This window comes from Gymnodraco acuticeps, unplaced genomic scaffold, assembly GCF_902827175.1.
Source record: "Gymnodraco acuticeps unplaced genomic scaffold, fGymAcu1.1, whole genome shotgun sequence".
Lineage (NCBI taxonomy): Eukaryota > Metazoa > Chordata > Actinopteri > Perciformes > Bathydraconidae > Gymnodraco > Gymnodraco acuticeps.
The window spans coordinates 4,078,417-4,096,845 of NW_022990042.1; the positions used below are offsets into that span (position 1 = coordinate 4,078,417).

General features: G+C 39.1%; 2 protein-coding genes across 4 annotated transcripts; one reads left to right on the plus strand and one right to left on the minus strand.

Annotated features, from left to right (window-relative positions):
• Positions 1-54: 54 nt before the first annotated feature.
• On the minus strand, positions 55-7,143 carry LOC117545642 (nuclear autoantigenic sperm protein-like). 3 transcript variants are annotated; one of them, XM_034215496.1, is made up of 14 exons: positions 7,007-7,143; positions 6,760-6,870; positions 6,368-6,448; positions 6,174-6,283; positions 5,738-6,067; positions 5,570-5,646; positions 5,035-5,120; positions 4,875-4,948; positions 4,126-4,314; positions 3,460-3,635; positions 3,147-3,218; positions 2,952-3,026; positions 306-410; positions 55-186 (listed from the first exon to the last, which is right to left on the minus strand). In XM_034215496.1, exons 2-13 carry the CDS (start codon positions 6,858-6,860, stop codon positions 327-329), a joined length of 1,455 nt encoding a protein of 484 aa, XP_034071387.1. In that variant the 5' UTR covers positions 6,861-6,870; positions 7,007-7,143; the 3' UTR covers positions 55-186; positions 306-326. The 3 variants fall into 3 exon arrangements, with proteins under 3 accessions (XP_034071387.1, XP_034071385.1, XP_034071386.1); XM_034215494.1 differs by having other exon boundaries at positions 55-189; XM_034215495.1 differs by having other exon boundaries at positions 55-189; positions 6,760-6,865; positions 7,007-7,089.
• Positions 7,144-12,466: 5,323 nt separating this feature from the next.
• Positions 12,467-18,315, plus strand: prdx1 (peroxiredoxin 1). Its single transcript, XM_034215501.1, has 6 exons — positions 12,467-12,568; positions 14,214-14,326; positions 15,185-15,338; positions 15,419-15,541; positions 16,760-16,890; positions 17,860-18,315. The coding sequence occupies exons 2-6, from the start codon at positions 14,221-14,223 to the stop codon at positions 17,940-17,942; spliced, it is 597 nt and encodes a 198-aa protein (XP_034071392.1). The 5' UTR covers positions 12,467-12,568; positions 14,214-14,220; the 3' UTR covers positions 17,943-18,315.
• The last annotated feature ends 114 nt before the right edge of the window (positions 18,316-18,429 follow it).

An 18,429-nucleotide genomic window follows, 5' to 3' on the forward strand; every position in this document is an offset into this window, starting at 1 on the left:
TCTGAGTAAACAAATAAACCCACTGAGCAACTCTTTCAAGGAAAAAAAGAGTTCCAAGATTTATCAAATGATATTTATTTCTCTCAATAGGTTACGTACATGAACAAACACAAAGATCACAGACAAACAATATTTACAGCAGCAAACGGGCGTCGGGACGGAAGAGCTCGGCCTGCTGGGGGAATCCTTCTAAAGTCCAGATACATAGAGCGTAGGTTAGACTCAAAAACAATCCTGTGCACTGAATCACTTGTTCTGACAACACGGCTTCGTGACCAGGTTGTTGCCGTGATGATAACTCTTACGTCTTGAGGTCAACATGTCCGTTAGTGTCCGTTGGCCTGACCGTCGTTCTGCTTCAGCTTCTTCGTCACGCCCTCCTCCTTCACTGGACTCTCCTCTGGTTTCCTCTGAAACAGACAGCTTTGTTCAGATGGAGACAATAAATTTTAGCCACCCAAAGGAAAGGCTAATAAAAAAACTAAATCTGTTTAAGTGTACGCTACATTTGACATCATCTTAACGGCTTTGACTTTATTTCAGACAGCCATTTATGGCAGGAAATCGAAGTCTTGGCCACCAAACACCTTGGGAAAAACCCAGTTAGTTAAACTTTTCCTTTCTGCTCAAACTACTTCCTCTGGAGCTCAGAACTTTGCTGAGCTGATCTTTAAAAGGCTTCCATACAGAAAAGCACAGTGTGCTTGTGATCATTCTAGTGCAGGCCGAGGGCTTCAATCAGATGGCAAAGGATACGCAGCATGCTTTGTTGTCATAACACACAAGTGAGTGAACTGACACGTGGACTTAAGCTGCATTCACATGATACGCCATTCGCTCTGGCGCAGAGTCTTGCAGTGAAAACAGCCAGTTAAATGTTGTTCCCATGGTTACCTTCCCTGCTAGCTTGCTCCACTGAATACAGCAGTCATCTGATTGGTTGAAAGGTAATCTATGTTGATATCATTTTAACTTTGAGTGCAGCGCTTTGGTCAATTTCGAGTGGCGCCAAGAGCATGGAAACAGGACCGTCAGCACAGAGCCGTTTCACCGCTGGCCATGTGAAGGCATCTTAACAGTGGCGGTTCTAGAACATTTTACATGGGGGGCAAGAGGTCATGCCAGGATGGCATGGGAGGGCGGACAGTACGTGGTATTTTATACTGTATATATATATAACCTTTTTATTGTTAAATCATCACACAAGGTGTTCAGACAAACAAACTCAAATATAGTATAAAACAGCAGAAAATACTCATGATACTCTAGAATTCTGTTTACTGTAAGTACAGTAAAAGTACTTGGTTATAATTAAGTACACAAATGACATCACCCATCTCTTCAGAGAGCTAAAGGTGACCTGTGCAGCAACACATTTCAATATGTGTCAATACTAAGAGCTGCTAGATTGTGCTGCTGTAATGGAATGCAAGGAGAATAAGAACATACCATGTGGTCCAGCTGGAGTCTCCTCTGCCTCCTGATCCCTGCCTCTGGCTCTCTTTCTGACACTTCATCTTTATTCCTCACATACATTTCTTCTTCTTCACTAATGTCTTCATCTCCTCCTCTTCCTGCTGGTCTCTTCATCTCCTCCTGGCTTTCTCCTGCTCTGACCCTCCTGGTCTCTTCAGTGTAGCCTACTGTCTTTTCCTCTTCGTCCTGATCACTTCTCAGATAGGTCTATGTCTTTTTGTTGTTGTTGACTCACTCCCGCTACTCTGTCCTGCAAGAGTCTACGTGTGAAAAGCACTGGTACAAATGCTTGTCTAACTTTACACGTTAGGGCCCTGTAGCCAATAAGTAGCATAGCCTATAATAAATATAAAATCAGAAAGTATTGATCAAGCGCACACAGGCAGCTGCGTTTAAAACCAGTTTGACGGTAAAGGATGTATCCTGATTTCATTTATCAGCCTCATTGCTGTGATGTGTAATTTACGTGGATTTAATAGTACCGCATAGTTTAGCAAATAAAGTGATCGATCTCCCAGCTAGCGCTGTCTGCGTAGTATTTTGTAACGTAACGCCCCAAACAGCGACCTTCTGTTAAACGCTATCGATTCAAACGGCAGAGCTTTATTAATATTTTTTCAAGCTCTCGTCCTTATTAAAAACAAAACCAGTCGAAGGGGAAATGCTCCCAGGGGAAGCTGATCCACCTTCAGGTGCTGGGACAGCTCGGTCTCTCTGCAGCGGTGCGAGCCGCGGTCTGTGTGAACGTCGCTCCACAGTTTATTGCAGGGCAGTAGCTACGTTTTTAACGGGCCTAAAATGATATTTAAAATGACTCACTTTTAATTAATGAACTGCTTGTTTTGTTGCTTGAGAAGCTTGTGGACATAATGTAGGTTTGGTTCTACAAGTACATTTTAGGGACACAAAAGTTAGGGGGGCAGCTGGGGGGACAAGGTTCTACAGTGGGGGACAAGGTTCTACAGTGGGGGGAAGTTCCCCCCCCCCCCCCTTGCCCCCCCGTAGATCCGCCCCTGCATCTTAAGTTTGTTTCTATGGAGTCCGAGTTCTTTTGAGTGTTCAAACTAAAATTGCTGCCTAATCACACGTCTTTGTATTTAAAGATTATTTTGGGCCAGTTTAGCCCTTATAGCTAGATTTGAAAGGGTGGGATACAAGTAATGCAACACATATAAAAAAAGGACCTGAGAACTGAGCCCCAATATATGGTTGGCCAACTCTGACCACTGAGTTATGATGCAGCCTATCTCTCTTTATTTTGAGGGCTTAAAGGACCAGATTTGACGACACGCTAAGGAGGCTAAAATAGCTTTCACTGCTGCCCCGTGCCCTCATGTTTTGCACCCATACACCAGTAAGACTCCAAAAGAGGAGGCGTGCTGACCTACTGAAGGTAAGACACAGATTATGAGGAGGATAAATACCTCATACAAAGCCACTCCAAACTATCCCTTTAAAACGTGTAGCTCCCTCACCTTCTTTCTGACCAGGTGGGAGATGTCCGAGGCTGGAGATTTGGAGGCGTGTCCGTTGGTAGACGTGATCTTAATCTGGGTGGAGGACAAAAAAAGTCAATAACTCTGCAAATAGTAAAACAAATAATCCAACCGTACAATTCCTGTGTAATCATTTCCTTATTACTCCTTCAGATACTCCACTATGTGATTTACCTTTGAGCTGCTTGAGGAGTCCCCGGGGAGCGCAGTGGAGCCGGGGAAGGCCGAGGAAGTGGAGCCTCCGTCCTGACAGGAACACAACATGTAGTTAGAAACAAGCCGTGTTCATTTACACCTGCGATAAGTCTCAAAACAGGTCAAGAGTGTATCCAGTAGAAGCAGACATTATGTGGAGAGAAAACCCCAAATGTCTCTTCATATGATGAGGTTTTTCTAAGTTTTGTTCTTCGACATAATACATAAATATAATACCTCCACTCATCTACTCATAAGATTTGAAGTGTCTCAAACCCCAACCATAGCTCACCAGCACCCCCCTTGCTCCTTCAGCAGCAGCAGCGCGGGTTGTTTTCAGACCCTCGGTGGCATCCTCCACCTTCTCCTGGATCTCTGGCAGCAGGGCCTTCAGCTCCTCCATCTCCTTCCTCTCCTCCGGCAGAGCTTCCGGACCCTCGGCCTTTTCCAGCAGCTGCTTCAGTTTGTCTGTCGGGGTCAGATGGAATTTAAGTATTAACATTAAGGCTCGCCATAACAAAAAAAATTGGAAATGGGGGAGTTAAGGGACAGTGTCACCACAGTAGGAACAGATAGTGCGCACAATATGATAGCGGCTACAAGAAGACTAACAGAGGCTGAGCCCAGCTGCTCCGTGACTTCTGCCTTGTCAACGCTTAAGATGCAACAGTCTGTTTGACAGCTCATAGAGTCCTGTTGTCCACCAGGAAATGTTAAGTAGCTACAAGGTTTATGATAGAAGTGTACGGGTCCTAAGAACATAGAAACTTCCGGATGCCAACTTGCATATGTTGGGCAATTTGCACAATTAGCATAAGTTACATATGCATACAGTTAAAAGATGGTTTGGCCGAGTAAGAGAATTTTGGAGGTTATTGAGGATGAAACCAAGCTGAGATGTTTTAATTAAGACACCCTCGATCATTCATCATCATGTTTTGCCGCCATCTGCGCTTACCCAGCCTGCTCTTGATGATGGAGCTGGAGCTGTTGAGCTCCTCGATGGCCTGGCTGTACTGCAGGTTTAGGGCGTAGGTGAGCCCCAGCTGGTAGTGCGTCTCTGCCAGCAGGCGGCTGTCTGGGTCCAGGTGCTTCACCTGCAGCTTCAGACACTCCTGGAAGTCCTCCATCGCCTGCGTGTAGTTCCCTAGAAGAGAGGCAGCATCTCTCAGCAAGGACATGAGGACAGTGTCGGCTGGGAAAGGGGTTCAATCTTTCAGACATGTCCGTGTTGTTAAAACTCATTGGAGAGTTTTAAGAATTCAGGGCCCAAACTGAGGATTTCAATTTTTAGCCAATACCTAAGTATGGAGCGATGGAGTGAAAATGCTTCCTTCAACAGCAGCAAACGGACACAAAACAAGAGTTTGAGTAGACAAGATTTAAAATGTAACAAAAGCTGCAAGGGTTGCTACCACCGGTTATTATTGTTTAACATTAACCATGGTATGGACAAGAAGAGACATTTCCTGCACTCTTTTCGGACATTTGATAAATCAGTTACGCAACATCCATGGTGACGTCCGCACATGTCTTGTGTAACTCCAAAATCTATTTCATAATGATATTAAAACAGAAAAGCATTGTATCTCCATATTGAGATGGTAACGAAAAAGAAAATGTGTGCCATTTTGCATGAAAAGTGACAAACGTTAAATCAATTATGAAAGGAGTTGGGCATTTGTCTGTTTGAAAACGTGTAACTACCTGATTCAGACGAAACTTCGCCCAGTTTCAGGTAAGTCTGGGCTGCCATGAGTTGGTCCTCTTTCGACTCTTTCCTTGTGTTAAAGAAAATGAAAGAAAATCAGTAAACACAGAAGCCGTATCCTCAGCCATCACTCAATACAGCCGGTGTTTCCTTTACCTTTTGTAGATGACTTTCGCCACCTCCAACATCTCCCAGGAGAGCTGCAGGTTCCCCACCACCTCATCATCATCATCATCACTGTCCTGAAACACACATTAAAGAGGCCCGATTATGCTTTTGGGGTTTTCCCTTTAAATGTAGTCACCATCAAATAGGTTTATGTGCATGTAAATGGTCGGCAAAAGCTAAAACCCTAAGTTCCGTGAAATAGGGACATCGCTACACAACAGTTGCGCTTCTATTGGCTAGCGCTCCGACGCATCGTTTGTGATAATGGGCGGGGTTTCTCTAGAACATTCACAACCGAGCCGGCCAGCTAACCAATCAGAGCACTGGGCTCTGGTTTCAGACAGAGGGTGAAAAGAGGTGCTGCAGTATGAGAAGAATAAAGAGCTTTCTGAACATGAAAGCACGGAGACACGTCCCAGGAGAGACACTACATACAAACATGAACCTGATAATGAGCTTAATATGTCATCTCTAACATCCTACACTTCTTTTTCGTGCGTAATTGTGAGCTTTGGTAAAGTACCTTCTCTGCAGCAGCGTCTCCTTCACCTCCTTCTGTGTCACCCTCCATTTCTGCCTCTTCACCCTCCTCTTCTTCATCTGAAAAGGTCAATAACGTCGTTAGTGGTCTTCATTACAAGTGTTAGAAAGTAGTTATTTTATTTTATTTTAAAAAGGTCTGTAAATTCACCTTGCGCGTCCTCCTCCTCATCTCCAGATTCTTTCTCGGTCTCCATCTTTTCTTCACTTTTATCAAATTTGCTTTCTTTAACTTCGACATTCTCTGCAGCGTCCTTATGCTTATCACCCTTTTCTACGTCTCCCTTCTTCTCTTCACTGTCGTTCTCTGAGTCTTCAGTTTCCTTTTCGGAGTCTTCAGTTTCCTTTTCGGAGTCTTCATTTGTCTTCTCGGAGTCTTCAGTTTCCTTCTCGGAGTCTTCATTTTTCTTCTCGGAGTCTTCATTTGTCTTCTCCGCCATGGCATCATAAACCTGAGCCCTCAGCTCATCTCTGGTCTTCTCTGTTGAAGTTTGAGAGGACAGTTAGGATGACAGTAGTAGAGCAGCTTAAACAATTAAACAAACCCCAATGGAAAGATGGAAATGACTAGTTTTGTTTTTTCTTACCATCCATGTTTTCTGTGCTGTCAACGTTGGAGTCCTTGGGTTTCTCGCCTTCATCCTCATCCTCCTCTGGTACTCCTTCCAGGGCATTACCAAGGACAGAGTTCTCCATCCTACAACAATACGGTCCGTTAGGTCTCTGATCTTATTCCGACATTTAATTAAAGTTAAGATTGATGGACGGGGGGGGGGTTTACCGTGCCAAATCCAGCAGGGCTCGACCACACCAGAAAAAAGCCTCTCCACACTCATCTGCTGTGTCTCCATATTTTTTGGCTCTGAAATAAAAACAATACGTTGAATTTGATCTACATAGTAAAAAAGCTTGTTTCTTTATAATGTCTATAAATAACCATTCAACATAAATACATACTAATAATATGTATCTGCAAATATTTAATTATTTAAATTATTTAAAAAATGTTTGATGTTTTTACATCTTATAAGGATCATATACATATTAATGCAAGCAGAGGCGAAGCAGCACTTCTGACTAGTTTGTTTAAACCCATTTTCTGTAGCGGTCAGAATTAAATATAATATTGTGTTTGAAGCTTTAATAGTCCCTTTTGTTAGTTGGTTAACTCACAGCAGGCCGCAGGCCTCCTGCAGGGCGCCCACCGCCTCCACCACCTTCCCCATCACCAGGTGCTTCTTGCCCGTGCCGATTAGCTTCTTGGCCTCCTCCATGTTAACTAAACTGGGCAAACAAAAACACTTTTTTGAAATGAAGAGTTCACAACACAAAAGACGAACTCAAACACTAGTTGGTCCCGTATATCTGTTGTAAGGAGAATTTCTTGTGTGAAACATACACATTAAACTAAACAGCATACCTTGTCTTTGTTATAACGGGCAAAATGTCAATAGCAGTTGTTGTCTCCAGCTCGCCCCTCGTGACTCAGAGCAGACTGTTCCGTTGTTTCAATTTGGCGCGAAATATTGCTACCAGTTCCGGTCTATTTCCGCGTTCTGAAACCAGCGCGGGAGAATTCTTAAAGGCACAGAGCCAGAAATACAGCCATTCACAGGAAAAAATGTAATAAATAAAAATATTAAAATGACGGTTTTGTTGTTCGGATGCATCATCATTTATTTTAACCGTGTAAAGCCTAACACATCAAATAATAGTCAGAACATTGTTATTAAAGTGTGTATTGCACCTTTTAACAAAAACAAATATATATATATTTGGTAATTATTTACATAGGCCTGCATTTAAAAAACAAATATTGAACATTACATTTGTAAGATTTTGAACATTTCAACTGATTTTGTTCAGATTTGTTAAACTGGAGCCCTTTTGCATGCTCTCTATTTGGCCTTTTGGTATGGTGGCATGTTGTTATATTGTATACATACAAACACAAATTATGTTGAACTCTCTGAACTAGCCAATGCATTTTTTGAAGAATCAATAAGTGTTACGAATTATTATTTCAACATTGGAGTAATTAGCTTGACAACAAAAAAACACATACATATCTAAATTTCTACTTTTAATACATTTGAACTATGACATTTTAATCTTTAATTAGTTTGATTAAATTATTTAAAACAGTATTTTTAACATTGTGCTGAGCATAATGCAGACTGCATCATGAAATACAGTACAAGACACTTATACTTTATACAGAATAATTGACTCAAATACCTGCTGTATCATATTTGATACACACATTTCCAACACCATTTTTCTATGAAATAAGCTACAAATATAAACTGATCAGAACTTGCTTAAATTCAGGAAATATTTATATTGAAATATCAGCAACAATATGAAAGTTATTGTCACCGTAACTTTTTCAATATTAGCAAAAATGGATTTGGCTTTTAAAAACACTATGCGTGCTGAGCCTGGGTAATCCACCAGAGGGCCAAAGACATGTATCACATTGCATACAACAGGGTTTTCAGGAAAGTACCAGTCATTTGGAAAATGTAGAGGTCTCAGAAATACATGTATCAAATATGATACACTTAAGTAGATGATACATCATTTGAAAAAAAGAACAGTGTGAAACTTGGGTTGAGTTTAATCTGTTAGCTGTCTTCACTTCGATATGAAACTGCAGAGATGTTGAAATGCATCATCCTTTCATTCTGGTTCTTTTCACAATACTTTATATATAAATATATATTTGTATGGTTTTTCCCCTTTCAGCACATTTTTCTAAATTAACCATTTGCATTAAAGCGTCAGTACCTTAAAGATTAAATGATAAAATAATATATACGTGTGTTTGTGTTTTCTGCATGTGTGTTGTGCTGCTGTCATGTCCTGCTGTGAGGGGCAGGGACTCCTCCTGCTGTCTCACTGTGTCCCTGCCTCCTCAAGACAAGTCTGGACCTGGCATCAAATCAAGCTCCCACTGAGACGATCCCATCGAGTCCCCTCACACTGCCATCATTAGAGACAACAGCTATAATTCCCCAGTAAAATCTACCAAAACAACGAACCACAGCTCAATGACCTTACATTTTTTCTGTCAGTGCCAATTAGTTAAAGTGGGAATATTCCGGGAGGATATTCTTAGGTAAAGGCTAAGATTGAAGCTTAACGAAACATTAAAGGGGCCCTATTATGCTCATTTTCAGGTTGATACTTGTATTTTGTGCCTCTATTTTGATATGTTTACATGTTTCCTGACACACCGGGGACACATATTTATGTATAAAAAACATCAAAAAGTGCATTTTGCAAGATAGGAGACCTTTAATGTTCAAAAAGCTCTTTATTCTTCTCATACTGCCTGTGCTGCAGCACCTCTTTTCACACTCTGTCTGAAACCAGAGCCCAGTCTGCTCTGATTGGTTAGCTGACCGTCTCTGTTGTGATTGGTTTAATTGAACTATTCATATCTTAAACTGCACTGTAACTTTTATCCGTGTATTTTTTCTTTTAATGTTTATTTTATTATCCTTGCTTTTTAATGACTGGTTTAAATGCCATATTCTTAATGTCTTTCATTGTTGTAAAGCACTTTGAATTGCCTTGTTGAAATGTTGCCTTGTTGAAAGGTGCTATGTAAACTTGCCTTGCCTTGGTCAACCGCTTAGAGATGTCCCGCCCCTTAGCCTATCACATACAATTTGTTGGAGCTCTGGCCACTAGAAGCATGGGTGTTAGATAGTTATGTCATTATGTTACAGAAGTAAACAAAGGAGTCCAATGTACTTGTTTCAGTCAGACATTATTACATTCATGTAATAATGTAACTGATGCTTTTATCCAAAGCGACTTACAATAAGTACATTCGACCAGGAAGATACAACCTTCAGACAGCGACAAATGCGTTACAACGGCCAAAAACACTTTTATTAGGAGAAACGCTCTGCAGTTTCAAAAACGATGCACTGGAAAATGACCTTTTATTGTCTTATTTTAACAATGTGATCACATGATTTCTTCCAACATTATTGCAGATCTGCTGTAAGCTTGTCACTTCAAATATACTGACCAAACTTTAGTATTGAAATAATCCCCAAACATCAACAAACATCAACAAGCGCTCCGATCCCAGCTGTGTGCATAAGTGTCCCTGTTTCCGTTGTGTTTGGAGTTTTTTTAAGCGTTATTGTTTTTGCAGCCTTGTTGTTTTTGCAGCCTTATTGTTTTTGCAGTGTTTTGTTTATTCAGCGCCTTTAGTAAACACTGTGCATGTTTCGTCAAGTAGGCAAATGTTTTTTAAATGCTGCGTATGTGTTGTATGCGCATGTGTTTTGGTACATTCGTGTTTCCATATTTACATCGTTTTACCGGTAATACACATTTGATGAAATCCTACATGTGAAGCTTTTAACAATTAATGTTTATCCTCACATAAATGCACAGCACTGCATGCATGGATCAAATACTATTCAACCGTTTTTCATCCATTAAAAAAAACTGTTGTGATGATCTGCACAGCTTAATGTGAGCAGGATTATGGACAGACAGGCCCTTCAAACATCCAGGTGCTTTGCAAGCAGCGGTGGAGCAGATGCACTAATTATTGGCATATTGTGAAACAGGAGATGAACGCAGGGCAGTGTTTGATCATTAGCCCACCACGGTGCTTCTAACAGGATGTTATTGTCTGTCCCCCTCTTATCTAGACCCTTGATGTGTTGCCCATGGCAACCACATGCAAAGACCTCAAAGGGTATCAGCGGAGAAAGGAGGCGTAGTGGAGGGGCTGATTGAATAGATAACAGCCTTAGGAGACAGACTCGGTGAGGTGACCTAATACTCTCAAATGCTGTGTTGAACAAACAGTAGAACTTCATTTTGTAAAATACATGTGTCTTTATCTCCACTAAGGTACTTGATTTGTTATGGAGTCCAATTTGGCTATAAGATTTTACATTTGTAGTGAGGAATTTTTAGGGTCAGAATCAGAATACCTTTATCGCCAGAATACCTATACGCTAAGAAGGGTTCAATTATGATGAAAAGCAATGGTAAAAATTAGACAAAATATTATTATTATTATTATAAAATATATTTTCCTTTTATGGCCCCAAAATGTTAATAGCTTCAGTAGTTAGGAACACAAAAACCAATAAAAAAGACATAACCCGGAACCTTTTTTTTGTTTTACGGGTTTAACAGGCATACACTCAATATTAAACAAACTACAAACGTTTTTCTATAATAAAAGATTATTTTCAAATCATATACCAGTATTTATAACCTATAACAGATCCCCTAACAGGAAATGATATGCCAGAAACGGTGCCAGTCAGTATGACCAAGCAAACAAAGTTAGCTGTTCCTGTTAGCAGGGGTGAGGAGGAAATGAAAATGAAATATGCCTTCTGCAGCCCATAGGATAAGTACAAGATGATGCAACAGTGCTCCACACCCCGATTATACAGTATAAAGTCGTTTAGGGAATGACATTCCAGGAAACCTTGAGGAAACTGGCTAGCCTGTGCAATACAAATAGGTTTTTCTTTAGGTTTCCCCTTTCCTGTGTGTTATACTGAATGTGTGTGTGCATGTTAATGGTCTGTAAAGGCTCAAATCCCTGTGTTCCCTCAAGAGGGAGTCGTCTGTTGTCGAAAGTCTCTAATTATCATAGATTTAGTGTATTAATTTTTGCTATGATTTAATTCTACTTTGAAGAAATTAGACTTATTTTCTTAGAACGAGAAACGAGTTCCCTAAGATCCCTCTGAAATATACTCTGCTGACCATCAATGTGTAAAATAACAGTTAAATGTATTATGTTAGATCATGTTTATCTTTTACAAGGCTACTTTTAAGGGTCTCAGTCCTGGGAATCAGTAAATCATTGATGAGACACTGAGATGCTGCAATATAGAGCCACGGTTGCAGCTGCAGTCTGCATGGGTTTTTGAATGTCTATTCATGATGACAATGTGTTGGCTCCGTAACCTGAGAGAGGTTGAGCCATGTGATGAAACCTCATGACTCTGTGACCCCTGCATGGCTGTTAGCTTGGATTAGAGAAACGCATGACATCAAATAACTGCTCTGCTTTTTGGGTTTTAAATGATTCAGTGTTATGTATCACAATTGGCGGTTGAACTATAATGTAGGTCCAGGACCAAGCCCAGGGTCTCACATGCCAAATGTCACTCAAAGATACACGTAACATCCAGGAAGATGCGCAAAATGACCACAAAAAAACATGAAATGACTAATAAAAACAAACAAAACAACCTCAAACAATCAGAAAGCGACCACAAAGACACGCAGTTAAAGAAGAGGAAACAACAAGACTTAAAATGATTTAAAAAGAGATAAAGCAACTACCAAAAGAAACAGAAAGGGGCAAAACAACCATAAAGAGACCATTTTTATAACAAAATACACAAAGAAACCATTTAAAAAACCTTTTGCATGTCTTACTAGAAGGGCCCTTTAAATGACATCTGCCCATGCATATCTGACAGATGAAATATAGAGGGACTAAAAAAATGGTGTGAGACTGTAACTTTAATTGTGAAGAGTACTTCCTTCTGTGGTTTCACACAAGCTCACAATTTCCCAGAAAAGTCATAAGGAAAAAGTGCTAAGTCATGCTGTTTCGTGGGAGGTTGAGGTTGATACTGGAGGACTGATGTTGGTTGTGATCTATGGGCTCAGAACAGTCTCATAATACACACATGCATTTTTTAGACATCTGATTGGCTATAGATAGAAACAATTACAAGTATACGAATCGGTTGACCGTCAGGGCAGTCTCAAAACCCCACACGGATCATGAAATACAAGTGTGAATCCTTCTGTGTGCATGTGTGTATTATGAGACTGTTCTGAGCCCATCGTGATCAGTTATCGCGAGAAGTGAGTCGTGCTATAAATACCGCATTCGAGCCTCTCACCGCCTGCAGTCCGCTCTCCTCTTCTCGCCTGCTTCTGACTGTGTGGTGAGGTCAAAGCTGAGGTAGGCCTATGTGTTGTAGAATACATTTAATTACGTGCTGTTTTACACTTTAAGTTTTTTTTTGCAAGTGTTCTTTTGTAAGGTTTACTTTTTGTTTTTAGTTGAGTAAGAGTATTAGGCTGCAGTTATAGTTCAACAAGTGGTTCTTCACTAAATATGTAACGTTATTGTTGATTTAGAAAGTTTTCTTTAAAATTGCTTCGAGAAATAACGTTAATTTGTTGATAAAGTGGAAACCGAGAGACTAACTCTCGGAAAGTTTCAGGAGAAATCGACCTTTTTCGAGTTTAACGTGAATTAAATGAAGATACCAAAACGCACTCGGGGCATATTACTTTAAATTTGACCATTACAAATAAAATGTACCAGAAATGTGTATCAAGAAAAAAACATATTAAAAATCAATGCAAGGCTAAATATACATTTGCGGAAACACCTCTGAGATATTTAAACAGAAGTTGAAATGGTTCATATGGTTGGCTAAAACATTTGCGGAAACACCTGTGTGATATTAAACAGAAGTTGAAATGGTTCATATGGTTGACTAAAACATTTGCGGAAACACCTGTGTGATATTAAACAGACGTTGAAATGGTTCATTTCGGTGGTGTTTTGTGTTTTAGTGCTGGGTGCTTAAATACTGTAATGCCGGTCTGAGCTAACACAATGTGTGGTGGTACATTTAAAGTTTAGCAACACAGAAAAATGTCTCTCTTCCACAATATAACAGTGTATTGTAAAGAAGTGAAAGAAGTACTCACATCCTCTTCTTAAGTAAAAGTACTAATACTACAGTCTTACAATTCTCCATTACAACTAAAAGTGGGATATGTTATTTAAATAAAAGTACAGAGTTATCATCAGCTAAATATACTCAAATATCAAAAGTAAAAGTATCAATTGTGCCTCTTATAAATGTGTTGTATTATTATAGAATATTATTTTATTCTGTTATTATCATAGAAAATAGATAAGAGTTTTTCAATGAATTCGTCAATATTGAGCACTTTTTGGAGAGTACTGAGTAAATAAGTAGTTAATATATATCATATAAACATGTGTTTGTTTAAAAAGGAATTACAAATAATGTAGTAAAGTAGAAGTACATAAAAGTAGCAGAACATGGAAAGACTCAAGTGCTCAGTTACATTCAACCACTGGTATTGTACACTGTATTACACATTTGTATATGTCATTGATATTGACACAGTTCTATAATAACTGCTTCATCATTTTCGCTGGAACTGTCCATTTATTAATACTTGTTTACAATAAGCTGATTTATTGTTTTTGCCCATTATAATTTTGTAGAGTCCAAGATGATGTCAGCAGATATGATCTAAATCAAGCCTACTATCATACAAGACAAAGAAAATAAACATTGTATTAAGGAAGTTGGAGTGGGCCAATGTTTTGTTCATAAACAATCACCACCATGTCAATTGATTATCAAAATTAATTAATTCGTTTTTTTGCTCTTTTTGACATACATCATTATTTTAAAATTGATTATTTCTTTAGGTTATTTAATGTAAATTTAAAATGTTTGGGTTACAACGATTTCAGTACGCAAGCATGAGTTCTTGAAATGCTGTCATTTGGAAAAGAGATTGTGTAATACATCAACGTTTCCTTCTTCCGTTAGACTGAAGATGGCTGCAGGCAAGGCGCACATTGGAAAGCTGGCCCCAGACTTCACAGCTAAGGCGGTGATGCCAGACGGACAGTTCGACGACCTGAAGCTGTCCGACTACAGAGGTAAACCTCCACCTGTGTCTCCTCCACCGCTAGAGTGGAGGACATGCTTTGATGAAGCTCTCTTTTTGACTGTAATTCACTTTGCTTTGAGATCCAACAATTGTTATTTAGACATGTATTTACACTTCTAAAGACCAGCATGAAAAAGCGTGCAATGACCTTATAGAGTAGTAGGGCAATGACTCCTAAAACTTGGAAATTAGTTAGCATTTTATCTCTTCCACTTCCCTCGTCTTCAAGATTAGGGTTTTGAAGGTATTTTTGGTTAGAGGCCCGTCTGTAGTTAACACAAACTTTAGATATTTTATGTTTTGATCTATGGCATAAAATATGTCAGTAAATACCTCACTCGTAAATGTAAGAAGCTTATATCATATTACATTTTGTTTAAACTGTAAAGCTCCCTGAGACAATATAAAATGTGTGATATTGGTCTATATAAATAAACTTTGATTGATTTAAACAGAGGTTGCTAACAAGTGACTTAATAAAACTACTAAAGGCATCATGCCAAACATTAGCCACCTTTAGCTTATCGGTGGTGACCAAAAGTCATGCTGTCGTGATGTAGTTCATTTATAGCCGAACGTTAGCTTTTAACGCTTCAAAAATCACAAAGTGGTGATAACATGTGGACATTATCCTGCCAACAAAATGTGCAAGTATCATTAAAGTCTCTTTGCCAGAGACATTATTTTTGCAATATTCTGAAATCCAATGGAAAAATCCCATTGCATTTTGTTGAGGGAGCTCTTGACATGCTAACTTCCGGGTGTCTTCATTTATACATCATAGAAGCACCACTGTATTGTGATACATTTACAAAAGCCTTACTTGTTTCCATTTCCTTTGGTGCAGGGAAATATGTTGTCTTTTTCTTCTATCCGCTGGACTTCACCTTTGTGTGTCCAACTGAGATCATCGCTTTCAGTGACGCTGCCGAGGACTTCCGGAAGATCGGCTGCGAGGTCATCGCCGCCTCTGTCGACTCACACTTCTCCCATTTCGCATGGTAGTTACCAGCTTGATTTCTTACACAGCAGATTTGATGGATTCACTGTTGCAAAGTCCTCACTTTTTCTTACCTCTTAGGACCAACACGCCACGGAAGCAGGGCGGTCTGGGTGCCATGAAGATCCCCCTGGTGTCTGACACTCGACGCACCATCTCCACAGATTACGGTGTCCTGAAGGAGGACGAGGGCATTGCCTACAGGTGGGTTTTACAATGCAGAGTTTAAATATGCTTTGAAAAAGGTTCGAAACAAGGAAACATTGTTCATTGTTTAGGCACAATTTAAAAAATACACAACAGATAACTTATTTAAAGCTTTTACCCAAAAATATTCAGAATGTAATTGAGCAGTGGTTCCCAACCTCTTTCTCTTTGGTAACGTGTATCCCTTGAGCTGTTCTTTAAGAACCCCCCCACTCATCGGTGATGATTCACATATATTTTTTCTTGTGTTAAACCCTTTGTAATCGTATTCAACCCAACCGCTCCTTAGATGAAATTCACTTGTATAACTCACCCTTAATAAAAATCAATTTAGAAAAATAATAATATTAAGACTCACTTCTAGCACTGTCAACATCTTTTGTTAGGACTAGAGCTTTTAATTAAGACACTTGAGCTTGCTTTTATTTCATAAGTTTTAATAGTTCAGGACACCAGGATTATAAAAATAATAATAATAATACATTTTATTTATAAAGGCGCCTTTGAAGGCTCTCAAGGTCGCCGTACAAGGTACACAAAAAATGTTTTAGTTGTTCTAGGGGTCCCCGTACCCCCGGTTGGGAAGCACTGTAATACAGAACACAAGATACAAACAATTATAAGAATTCAACTGTGATGGCAAACTATTTTTACAAGCTATAATACAAAATATAACATTTAAATTCAATGTGTAAAAAATAAAATAACTATGATTGTGAAAAGAGTATGTTAGTATATGTGTGATATTTCAGTGTGTTTGTGAGAGGGATAGTGGTTTATTATACCTGCATTGACTGCTTAGCAATAGTAATGTTAAATGCCACTATAAGTAAAACAAAACAGAAATACAATATGGATACACGCATATCAAAAACACAGGGAACAGCAGTTACAAAACAGCAGTTAAATGCTCTTTTGGTTGATTTTGTAACATTTTATATAGGAATAGTATTTTGTCAGTTGGGAAAAGCCATTCTATAAAAGGGTACCTCTGCATCTAATCGGAAATGACCCCTGCAAGTGATAAACTTGATTGAGCTGCATAAGAATGAACCTGTGATTTTGCTTAAAGTCGTTTTTGTGGTAGTTGGGGTTTCTCGCTGAGTGAGATAGCAAAAATTCAGAATATATCATGAAATTCAAAACCATTAAAATGCTCTTTTACGGGACTTCATTTTTTGGTGACTGATAACCTGCTCTTTTTCTCTCTTTAAGGGGTTTGTTTATCATTGACGACAAGGGCATCCTGAGACAGATCACCATCAACGACCTGCCTGTTGGACGCTCAGTCGAGGAGACCATGCGCCTGGTCCAAGCCTTTCAGTTCACTGACAAGCACGGAGAAGGTAAGGTAGCACTGTTACATTATGCAAATGTGTGGCACCTGTGAGGCATTTTACCACGTATGGTAGCATCCAACTTGAGTTTGACTATTCTGACACTAAACATTTTCAAAATTGCTTGAAATGTTATATTTTGTGAGTGGTGTAATCACTCTCACCTCACTCTCCATGACCCTTATGGATATTTTAATCATTTAAAATGTAAATATTTAAAATGTTAAAATTAAAATGGGTAAACACACTGCTCGCGTTTAGTTTTGTACTTAAATTACCCCAAATGTTTCCAACAATTTAAAACCTAGAGATGTGTGTATTTTCAATCAAGATAACAGAGTGTTTAATTTTGTCTCCAGTATTGGCAACATTGTCCTAAAAAATATATATAGACTTTTTACCAAGTTTTAAGCTACATCTTAAAAATACAAAACGTTAGCCGTTAGCTTGTAGCCCACCCATACCGTGTCCACAAGAGAAACACAGTCTTTTACTGCAAAACTGCTTTATTCAGCATTTTTGCCTTTTTTTTATCAATGCGTCTGTTTGTTCAGAGAGTTGTAGACCTCTGCAGATAATTTGGCTCCTGGAGAATAACCTTGTGAACAGTGACAAATAAAAAGAAAACAAACTGGAAAAATTGACAGCGATGACAAACTCCTCTGATCCCATACTACTTCACGACACAACTCAACTCCATCTTTGGATATTGTTTTGATTGAGGGACCCCAAGCGGCATAAATTACATATTGTGCATTAGTATTACTTCTAGTACAAATAAATCCAGAGTTGTTTGTTTGGAAAGGATTTTCCACATAGGCCTACTGTATGTCAAACAGGGGAAAGACTAGCCAACAATATGATGTTTTTCCTTGCTTTGAATCCGAAGGAAATAGATGTTAAATTATACGTTTGTCATGTTTTTCCCATACTGTTTCTTCTACCGAGCCAGGACTCATTACAGGCTTATCTTTTCAGTGTGCCCAGCCGGATGGAAACCAGGAAGTGACACCATCAAACCCGACGTCCAGAAAAGCAAAGACTTCTTCTCCAAACAGTAAAAAGGCCAAGCCCAGAGTCTGCAGCCTGCTATAGGAGATTTCATTTAGAGATAACATTTCGTGAAAACAATATTTAAGTCAGTCCCTGTGCCTGTGGAGGACTCGTTGTGACAGTTTTTGTAGTGTTATGTTGTGTGTACAGTGAAAAGTGCACTTATGACCAAAGTATATCAATGTGCTAGTAGTGTATGCTATTTTTACTTTCAGACTGAGCAAAATGCCTGCTTGTTCTTTCTTATCCTTCCTTACTGTTGTTAGATGCAAATTGCCATTCAAATTTTCATTTGAATGAAACCACAAGCACCTCTCTAAATGTCGTACTTTTTTTACAGTGTTCTTTCATCAAAATAAAAACATATTGTTTATAACACTCCGAGAAGAACATGTTTACTTTATATTTTCATGGTATATCTAGTATAAGTCAGCTGTTTTTGTGTATTCATGTAAGATGCCCTAAACACTTTCTTAATGACAGTATTTTATTGAG

Coding starts and splice junctions, on each gene's coding strand:
- LOC117545642 (XM_034215496.1), bottom strand. CDS start 6,860: ATGGAGGAGGCCAAGAAGCTAATCGGCACGGGCAAGAAGCACCTGGTG. Junction 6,449..6,759: donor CAGGAGGCCTGCGGCCTGCT/GTGAGTTAACCA, acceptor TTTTTATTTCAG/AGCCAAAAAATATGGAGACA. Junction 3,636..4,125: donor CATCATCAAGAGCAGGCTGG/GTAAGCGCAGAT, acceptor TGACCCCGACAG/ACAAACTGAAGCAGCTGCTG.
- prdx1 (XM_034215501.1), top strand. CDS start 14,221: ATGGCTGCAGGCAAGGCGCACATTGGAAAGCTGGCCCCAGACTTCACA. Junction 14,327..15,184: donor GAAGCTGTCCGACTACAGAG/GTAAACCTCCAC, acceptor CCTTTGGTGCAG/GGAAATATGTTGTCTTTTTC. Junction 15,339..15,418: donor CACTTCTCCCATTTCGCATG/GTAGTTACCAGC, acceptor CTTACCTCTTAG/GACCAACACGCCACGGAAGC.